We start from the raw sequence: 10451 nt of genomic DNA, 5'->3' as shown, positions 1-10451 counted from the left end.
ACCAACTTAGTCGGACAATCAGGCGGTGAAGGGTAGTCCAGCTGCTCCTTATAAGAGCTGCACCAGATGAGAAACAGGTGGATCACCTGTCGGGTTGGCACGCCCTCCAATTGGAGATCTGATTGGAAACCTGTAGTCTCAGCCACACACAGACACCATGACAATCTATGCCTGTCTGTCTGTCTGATTCCTTTTATTTTTGCATCACACATTAGTTTGAGGATTAACGAGAGAAAAGGTATTTGGGAGTTGAGCCCTTAGAGACGTCAGAACACAAAATTAGTGAGATACATTTTCCATTTGAAGAGAAATTTTATGGCAAGCTCTGCTTTCTAAGTAAGAGGCAGAGACAAATTCTAACATACTTTAATTGGACTTTTATTAATTGACTTTATTGATCTCACAGTATATATACAGTATATACAGTGCATCCACATATAACAGCTTTTTTTTTATAGTTAAGATAATTTTTTTACATGGGTATTTATATAGATGGATATTGATATATATAGTTATAGCACTGGGTGTCAGATGTACAGAAACAGGTCATTGCAGGGTATCAAATAGTAAATTGCACATTATACATTGCACAAGCTATTGCCATTGTAGTGTCACATTATAGAGTCCGGTTGCGGCAGAGATGAATGACCTACGGTAACGCCCCTTTTTTATGTAATAAACCAACACAGTATCATTGCTCCTTGAACTTTTATGCATTTTTCTTCTTTTTTGCTTTACAAACAGACTAGCAGTTTTGGTGTACATGTGGGTTTTACCACTTTTAGGGCATTTTTAGGTATATTCCAATAAAGCTGCCTTGAAATACAATGCTTGTGAAAGTATTTACATTCACTGAACTTTTTATTTATTTATTTATTTTTATGATTCTTTCACTTTTAGTGTCTAATTATTTAAATGGGATTTTATGTTAGACAACTCAAGGAAGTCTAGCATGTGTTAAAATATAAATAAACTGGATTTTTCTCTGCATATAAAAAGTCACAAAAGATTTGTGTGTTTGTTTGTGTCCCCTTGAATATGAACTCCTGGAAAGCTGCTCAGTGGTCCAGTGGGTAGCATTGCTGCCTTGCAGCAAGAAGTAATTGGGTTCGATTTCTGGCCCAGGGTCTTTTTGCAAGGACTTTGCATGTTGAGTATGCATGGTTTCTCTCCGGGTACTCTGGCTGGATCCCACAGTCCAAAAACATGACTGTTAGGTTAATTGGCTTCCTTTAATTCTCCTTAGGTGTGAGTGTGTGTGTGAATGGTTGTTTGTCCTGTTTGTCTCTGTGTTGCCCTGCGATAGACTGGCGACCTGTCCAGGGTGTACCCCGCCTATTGACAGCTGGACATAGGCACCAGCACCCCTCATGACCCCACTTGTGATTAAGCGAGTTATATATATCATGAATCTTAAAGTTGACATTAAAGTGCTGTTTCCCAGCGCTACACTAAAACATTCATGTTTTGTAAGACTACGTCCACAAACTGTCCCTTGTATTAGGACCTGGACAGAAAAAACTAAATATGATTTAAAGTAGCTTATGTATTTTTTGACAATAATACAGAACTTGTAATAATAGCCACCCTATTTGTCATCATTATGACTTTGTGGAAGATACAATAAGATAGAACTGTCTCTTTCAAAATCATTATTAAAAACAGCTCACTTGTTTTTTAAATGTAAGCTTTTTTGTTGGTGTTTGCAAGTTATAATGAGAATAAAGAGCACAGATCTAGCTGCTATTCGGTGTAGATACATTTCTTATTGTTGTATAAATATAAATGTCATATTTGAGAGAACTGGGTATGGTTCTAACCTACATATTTCATGTTTTGTTCTCTTTAACTGTAGCTTTACGCTTGTTTTCAACGAATTTTCCAGAGATTTCTAGATTGTCAGAAAACTGGCGACATCAAGTGGAGCTCGACAGTCAAAACGGATTTAGGCCGTGTTCGAATAAGGAGAAGGCCAGATTCTTCGGCCGATTACATCATAGCGCGGCGCCGTGTTGTGTCCGAATTCAAAGACTACTTTGTTTGCAGCCTTCTTTTCATCCGTTTGGAAGGTCGGGTCCGGTGTATCCTTCGTGGCCTATGATATCCCATGATTCAATAAGAGTCCAAGCCAGCCGGCCGGCTGCTCTGTGCTTAGAGGAAAACGGGAAAAAGCGAAGTTCAGTGGTGAATGTTGTAAGTTTAGTTCAAAAAGGATGCAGCTGCTGAAATCGAACACAGCCTAATAAGATAAGATTTTTAGGCGGATATTACGTATGACACCGTAATGGCGGCTATGTCATTAATAAAACCTGGAGAAAATCTTATACTGGAATGGATTCAACATGAAGACTTTAACAGAAAACAATTATTGAAACAACGTTTATTTGATCACCAAACTGAAGTATAAACTGCTTTATATGACTAAATTTAATTTACTTATTACCCTAGTTTCACTAGATCCTTTAATAACAGCAGTGGGGTCGAGTGTGTTACATTTACACACTTGCAGTCAAGATAGTTCACCGTCATCTACGTCTATTGGGTTTCAGCGAAGAGACCTACTTCCGGTGCTCGAAGGCAAAACCGGGTGTACGGAAAGTGAATCGTCTCCCTTCCGCACATTCAGCTTTGACCCTTTAATTTTTCCTTCTTGTATACACTGTTTATCTTTAAGATAACACAGAATTAAAAACTATTGATTTTTTTTAAACGAATTTTTCTTTTATGTTAGTGTCGTTTAACCAGACGCGTATTTTGATAGATATTACCTCGTTTCCTACAAAGGGGAAGTTGCTTCTCCAAGAATCTCGGAGAGCTGACGTTAACAGCTGTGGACATACAGTTAGCTAAACTCGCTAGCGCATGTTTTCTTAATAAGTGATTTAGTAAAAGTGCAATGAACCGTTAAAGTTACGGTTTTTTGTTCCCCGTAATTTGAGTCGAACTATAAACGGTTCTATCTGTGTAGCTGTCAAGCTAAACCTAGCATAGTGTCCAAATCCTAAACGGTTATTATCTCGGCTGTGCTAGCCAAGTTTAGCTTGGTTCGCTTCAGGCAGACATATTTCATCATCTGCTGCCAAAATGATGGACTTTGACAATATACTGGACATCGCCTCGCAAAACCAGGGTGTCAGCTGTGTACAAGTAAGTATAAGAACACCGCTTTCATAAAAAAAAATAAAAAAAATGTCGGGAGGGGGGCACTTTCTATCTGAAAGTGTCAGTTTAATCAAAGTTCTGCCTCGTCCAACAAAATGACTAAGGCTTTTATATGGTTACAACTGATATATCTCTTTTATTTATGGTATTGTGAAATAGTCTAGGCAAAATGAGTACCTAAAATACCTAAACCGGGGGTCTTCAACAGGGGGTCCGCGACCCCTAGGGGGTCCGCGGAGGTACTGCATGAGGGTCGCGAAAGTTTTGGTTGATTAAACTTTTATTTAATATTCCCCACTTAAAATTTTCCCCACTAATTGAAATGTCTTTAAATACACATTAACATGAATTCAACAAACTGTAGTAAACAGATAAATGGAGGCAGAAGATGTCTTTCAGTCATCAAAGCACACATTCAGCGACACACAGGAGCTCTTTCAAGCTGGGCATGATTTCATTCACAACACCTGTCCCATCAACCAGGAATCAGAATCAGAAATACTTTAATAATCCCAGCGGTAAAATTACTTTCTTTACATTACTCCATCTTTAATAGAGTGACTATAGGACCAGTTTGATATAACACAATTTCATTCAGTATATATAATTAGGGGTCCCTGCTCCATCTTGCCACCAGTTTTGGAATCCTTGGTCTGGAAAATGTTTTACACTGATGTCTTGGGCTTTCTTTTTTGCAGAGGAGATACAGTCTTCAGACGGGACCACCCAAAAAGGACCCAAAGTCTAAAGGTGTAAACCCTGCTGCTGTGCAGGCACTTCTGAAAAAGCGTCAACATGATTCAAGACGGAAAGGTATCTATGGCACTTTGTTCCTTTGTGTTCTGTTTTGGTAAAACTCAAACTAATAATGCTCAGTTATTTGAAATGGAGATTGGAATCAGGTGATCAGACATTGCTGTGGATCTCCAGGTCCGAATCCAGTCTCTAGTTTTTAGTCTTTTACCTCTTCATCTTTCAGAGTTCGTATGTTGACGTAGTTTTGACTTTGATAAAAATCATGGCCTGTTTGAGAATCTATACAGAAATTAAATCAAATTCAAAGATTGATAGATTTTTTTTTTTTTATTTTTTACAATTTTCCCATGGTGACCATCTACAACTCGCAGTTGTCAACAATAATGTTAACGTTGATTTCAGTTGGTACCAGAAGTTCTTATTCTGTATCTTTAAACATTTTAATTCTGGGTGACAATTTATTTTGATAATTTTGTGGTCAAACAGTCACACATCTTCCTATCCAATAATTATTAGGAGTATTTTTGTTTTATGTATTTTTTGCTTTTAAGCACAAGCCAATCACTGCTCTTAGATTACAGCACCTCACATAGCAAAAAGGGTTTATTAAGATTTTTCTCAAATCTCAAAATGACATCTCTAGGAACTACTTGTAAATATTGGCCCAATACTTAAAAAATGGCAGTTCTTAAATAATTTTTTCCTTATTGGTGTATCTGTTTAAAATCTGTACAGTTACTGTTCATTTTACGAAGAGGTTTTGTGTTCTTTTTCAGAACTGGAAAATAAGAAACAAAAGGAGCAGCTATTGGCTAAGAGGGTTGAGTTGAAGTCGGATCGTAAAGCGCGAGCCATGGCGTCCAGAACGAAGGACAATTTCAAAGGCTACAATGGCGTTCCAGTGGTAGACATTCCTAAAAAGAGGGGCTCAAAAGGAGATAAGCAGCAAGATAATTTAAACAACTCTGGGGGGTTTAGGAATAACGCCATCAATCCATTAGACGATGAGGACAATTATGAGTATGAGCCTTCAGATTCAGAGGGAGAGCCTGAGCCAGAGATGCTAAGACCAGGGAAGGCTGTAGGCGTCGGTGGGGCCAGTGGTACCGGCAGACCGGTTTCAAAAAAACCTACTGGGCCGCCCAAACCTCCTCCTCCTGCCATGAACTTTGCCGAATTATTAAGATTGGCAGAGAAGAAGCAATTTGAGCCGGTTGAGCTAAAACCCAAAGTGAAAAAGGAAGAAAGGCTTCGCACAGCCGAAGAGATTCGTGAGCTGGAGATGGAGCGCAAGGCTAAAAGGCCTGACAAAAATAGAGACTCAAAGGTAGACATTGGAAGAGATTCCAGGTCCAGTTCAAGTTCAGTCAGAAAAAGCACTACAGAGAAAGAGCAGAAACATAATCGACCACAAAAGAACTCTATAGAGAAGCCAAGTCTGCCAAGTAGATCAGGAGGTAAAGCTCAGTCAGTGGTGACAAGTGACAGAGGATCGTCCTTTTCCAAGCCCTCTGTGAGTGATAAAGAGAGGATCAGAGAAAAGGTAGCACACAGTGACAGAGAACGGTCTAAGATGGGCATGTCCTCTACTTCAGCTGCTACAGTTGTTAAAAACCCTTCAAAAGCCCTCTCATCTCAAGTCTCAGCCAAACAAGTAGGTTCCAGGCCTCCGTTTACTCAAAAACCCAGTACTTCAAGTGACCTTAGCTCAAGGAAAGATGGTTTTCCCTCGCATCAAAAAGTGGCTTCTGGTTTTCCAGGGAATAGGCCTTCCAATGCAGTTGCAGCTGGCCAAAAGTCTCTACAAAGAAGCTCACAGCAGACAAGACCAATTCAAGGCAGTGTATTAAAGCAGGGCGCTACAGCTGGAGGGATGAAGTCTAGCAAAGGAGATCCACAAAGGCCTGGAAATAATAATAATAATGTTATGCGGTCAAACGGCAGCTCAATGATGAGATCATCGTCAGGTGGTCCTTCTAAGATGGGGAACCAGAGCCAGGTGAGGCCTCCTGGAATGCCCCAAAATAAATCTGGTGGTGGGCCACAGGTCAGGACAGGTGGCAGTGGTCCTGGAAGAGGTGGACCCCGACCTCCAGGATCTGGACCCCTTAGACCTGGTAGTGGAGGACAGGTGCCAGGGCGGCCAAACGGTAACCTTGGATTGGGGCCTGGTAGACCTAAGTGCACTGTTGTGTCAGAGACCATCTCATCCAAGAATGTGGGTGGACCTAGGCCAGGGGCCCCCCCTCGACCAGGCATGCCTCAAAGACCTGGGCTGGTTCCAGGAATGAGAGCAGGAATGCCCCCCAGACCTATGATGAACAGACCACCAGGGATGAACAGACCACCAGGTGAGAACTGGAAAGGGATTGATGTTGCTAGTTAAGAGCTAGATTTTTACAGTGTTATAGCATTTTTAAAGGGTTTCATCAGGATTAAAAAAAACACTCTTAGCAAGTATGTTAGAGAAAAAAGAACCAAAGTTTATTTACTTGTTCAGTTTTGTTCTTGCTCAGGCCCATTTTCATTCAGAAGTTCATCAAAATCTGCTTTTTAGGTGTCTATAGTACATACTTATTTTTATAATTAATATTTTCTGAATTGTTTTGTGAGAGTAACAGAATTTTCCAGGCTGCCCCGAGTTTGGAAAATAATAAACCAACAAAAAATATTTTTTGGATTGGAAAATTGGAGCCTATCTTTAAATCAAAATCAATCCTCAAAGTCCTCTAGCACTAGACTTGCCACCAAAAATGTTTTCCATTTCCTCTCCAGGAACCACATTACCACCGATCACAATCGCATACAAAAGGAAGTATGAGGATGAGGAGGAAGACTATGACCCTGAAATGGACGATTTCATTGATGATGGAGGTGAAGAGCAAGATGAAATCTCCAGGCACATTAAGGAGATATTTGGTTATGATCGAACAAGGTGAGTGTTGTGTTCATAAGTTGTAGTCTTGTCCCGTAGGTTCCACATGGTGTTCACATTACATGTTAATTAGCCACTCTGCCAATAGAACCAGTTATTAATAGCCCCGTTAACACTAACCTCTGACCACCAATCCGTGCCGAGTTCGGACATAGCTTGGATCAGTTAACTGTGCCAAGCTTGGTTCTTTACGACAGTTTACACATCATGCTAGCACAGTTCTTTGCCTCCTAGTGACGATCCACGGTACTACTGCTCACAAGCAAATCAACAGGGCGGCGCCCGTAGCATTCAGGAAGTTATGCTTTGTTATCATTGTGAGATTTTGTTGTTAGCGGAGAGTCGGGCGAAGAAGGCAACCTTTGGTGAATTTTTGTGGTTTTGGGAAGTGGATACAACAACAATAGTCTAATCGGGGCTTACAGACGCTTTTCAAAATCATCTCTGAAATCATGTGGCACGTGGAAGCTAGTATTTTCATGAATGTCTGAAATTTCCTGATTACGGAGGCTGACTGTAAGGGTATGGCGTGGTCTGCTCATGCGCGCTTTGTTACCTAAGAACTGAGCCAGAACTGAACGGCACCGAGCCCTACTGATGGACTAGTACCGTGTTAGACTTGGACAGATCTGTCTAAATATGTCTGGTGGTTCGGTTGTGTCTGGTTCAGTTTTGCGTGCCATTTACACTCCAGTTATCTCGGTTAGTGGGTTGGACCGCTCTCGGCACGGTTTCAAAAGGGTAGTGTAAATGGGCTGATTTCTCTACCTAACTGGCCAGTAAACATACGTGATCTACGTTCCATAGAGAATCTGTGGAATACTAGTGATACCCCAAAATGGTGCGTGGAATGGCTGTTTTTAAAGCTGCCTTCAACACCACACCTTCTGTTGCCTCTCCCTACCGGCTTCAGTTGTGAAAACAGTTGTGCTGGATGTTGCTCTCCTTTTGTTCTGTGGCCAGCCAGAGGGAGGGGGCCCCATTGTTTTTCAGACTGATGAATGTTTCCTGACCGAGTGGCTTCTAAAGAGAATAACATGTAACACTAGACCCCAAAGGTACAGACAAGCTGAAGGCTGTTTATAAAGGAACCTCACTGGAAAAAATATCTAGAAACAAGTAAAAACTTCCTTAAAAAAGTGTATTTACCCTTAATTTGAGTAGGTAAATGAGATAGTTTGCCAATGGAATGAGTATTTTTACCCTTAAAAAAAGATAATTATATAACATACACTTGAAATAAGACAATGCAATTGTGTTTTCTTATTTTAAGTGTAAATTGTCTTGTTCCATTGGCAAAGTGTCTACCTTAGCTCCTCAATCCAAGAATAAATGCACTTATTTTAAGAAAAAAATACTTATCTAGATTTCGATTTTTTTTCCAGTGCTGGGCTTCCTTAAAACCTCAACATCATCACGTTTTAACTTAAAAAAACAGAAAAAAAATCCTAAAACTGTAGCGATTGAAATGTACCTCCATGTTGGCCGCTAACTGAATTATTGAACAGATTCATTTATAGAATTGATACTCTTTATAATCAGAGATGTAGTGGTCCTTAAGCAGAGTTTGCATTATAGGTTTCTTTCAAAATAGAATTATTCATCAACATCATTCATCAATTTTCATCAATTTGTTTAGATTATGCTTTATGAAAAGAACAGTAATTTATAAGACTCTAACCTTTCTTCCCTTTTAATCCTCAGATACAAAGATGAAAGTGATTATGCTCTTAAATTTATGGAGAGCAGCTGGAAAGACTTGCAGAAAGAAGAGGCCCGGAGGTATTAAACATACATTCAATCATACTATTGGTTCATTTAATCTACTGATAATAATTATATACTTTAACTGTATATATTTTTGCTCTCTCAATTATTTCTGCTTTAGCTTAAGAATGGCTGTGCAGGAAGACCTGGAGGAGGAGAGGCGGGAGGAAGAGGAGCTCAAAAGAAAGGCCAAGAGGAAAAAGATTGCCTAAGCTCCATTCCTGTTTTGTTAAATTAAACCTTCCATCATCCTTTAAATGATGGTATAGTGGCTTTATGATGTTAAATCATAAAGCCCCTTGTCCAATCTTTCCTGTGTTGCATTAGAGACTACAGTACGTTTTGATAAAACATTTCTAGTGAAAGATGAGCTAATAAAAGACGATATGCACAACTCATTGAAAGCAGTAGAAATTTAAGTTCTCATGTCCTTATTTATTTCCCCTACAGACTCCTGGATTTACATTCTGAAAAGAAATGAACTGTAACAAACATGAATGAGTTTTTTTTTTTATGTAACAATAACCAACAGTTGCTAATTTCTTTCAGTATATTTTCCTGTTACTTTTTCAAGCAGTTAAACACATTGACAGTTGTGCAGAAAAAGTTACAATTTCATATGTTGTGTAAAGTAATTTGACATGTATGATTACATAAAGGATTTTATTTAACTGCAGTGTATCTTGTCATTTTTTTTTCTTGGATTATGAATACTTAAGCATATGTTCATAAGCTGAAATTACAACCTTCCCAGTTTATTAAAGGTCATGTGCTCTTCATTCAAAAAGTTGCATGCAACTTTCTTTTCTGATTATCACTGCAGACGTATGGAGACAAATTCTTACATATCAGGAAATGCTTTTCAGCCATCCTTAATAAACTTGGCCATAACTCTACAAGTCAATTTAAGAAAGTAACAGGATGTGGTTATTGATTGATTGACTTTATTGATCTCACAGTGGAGGAATTTACTCATTACATCGGCTTAAATAGTCAAAAGAGAAGAAGAAAAGGAAGAAAAAGGACAGTCCATCAACATATGACAGTATTTGCTTTTTTTTTTTTTTTGTAGCAGGATTATTACAGAGGGTTATTGCACAGGCTGCTTGGATTTGTATTTGTAGAGATGGATATTTATATATATATTTATATATATATATATATATATATATATATAGTTATTGCACAGGGTATTGAATAGTAATTGCACATTATACATTGCACAAGTTATTGCTGTTGTGTTGCATTGTAGAATCTGGTGGCAGCAGGGATGAATGACCTGCAGTAGCGCATCTTTTTACAAACTGTAAAAGCTACAGTCGTGGTTGAAATCTTGCAAAACAAAGTAAAATCTCATTCGCAGTTTTTATGCTTTTGAAGTCCTGGGTTATCCTGGAAGATATGTTGATATTTACAACAGTAGTAGTAGTTTTAAAGACTACTTGTGTGTGTCTGAAGCTAAAATGTTAGTATAGATAGAAGACATATAGTGATAATTCAAGTCTAAATGATGTCTAGAGCTGACTATTTGCCATTAAAATCCTGTCAAATGGAAGCTCTATTATTTTTGCACTGTGTCCCGAGCCCGTAACTTTATCAGTGACCCCTCACACCCCCACAATGGACGGGGATGAGGCTTTGGATGCAAGTCCAGCAGATTCCGAAACAGCTTCTTCCCCACCGCTATCGAACAGGTGAATGTTGAAAAAAAAACTGTAAATCATGTCATGGTCTCTGCATCAAACTGACCAAATCAACATGTATTTTTGCACCATGTTTTTTTTTTCTGCCAATGTTTACATTTGATCGCTGCTACATTTTAAGAAATGAA

The 10451-nt window shown here is 39.0% G+C and overlaps 1 protein-coding gene across 1 annotated transcript; it reads left to right on the top strand.

Moving 5' to 3' along the window:
* The first annotated feature begins 3035 nt into the window (after positions 1-3035).
* spty2d1 (SPT2 chromatin protein domain containing 1) lies at positions 3036-9299 on the top strand. Its single transcript, XM_015375740.1, has 6 exons — positions 3036-3147; positions 3861-3975; positions 4695-6269; positions 6694-6853; positions 8558-8635; positions 8742-9299. The coding sequence occupies exons 1-6, from the start codon at positions 3085-3087 to the stop codon at positions 8830-8832; spliced, it is 2082 nt and encodes a 693-aa protein (XP_015231226.1). The 5' UTR covers positions 3036-3084; the 3' UTR covers positions 8833-9299.
* Positions 9300-10451: the final 1152 nt, after the last annotated feature.

This window comes from Cyprinodon variegatus, unplaced genomic scaffold (genome assembly GCF_000732505.1).
Source record: "Cyprinodon variegatus isolate N-32 unplaced genomic scaffold, C_variegatus-1.0 Scaffold124, whole genome shotgun sequence".
In the NCBI taxonomy this organism is placed as follows: domain Eukaryota; kingdom Metazoa; phylum Chordata; class Actinopteri; order Cyprinodontiformes; family Cyprinodontidae; genus Cyprinodon; species Cyprinodon variegatus.
This window is presented reverse-complemented; position numbering and strand designations above follow the sequence as displayed.

Coding starts and splice junctions, on each gene's coding strand:
- spty2d1 (XM_015375740.1), top strand. CDS start 3,085: ATGATGGACTTTGACAATATACTGGACATCGCCTCGCAAAACCAGGGT. Junction 3,976..4,694: donor ACATGATTCAAGACGGAAAG/GTATCTATGGCA, acceptor GTTCTTTTTCAG/AACTGGAAAATAAGAAACAA. Junction 8,636..8,741: donor CAGAAAGAAGAGGCCCGGAG/GTATTAAACATA, acceptor TTTCTGCTTTAG/CTTAAGAATGGCTGTGCAGG.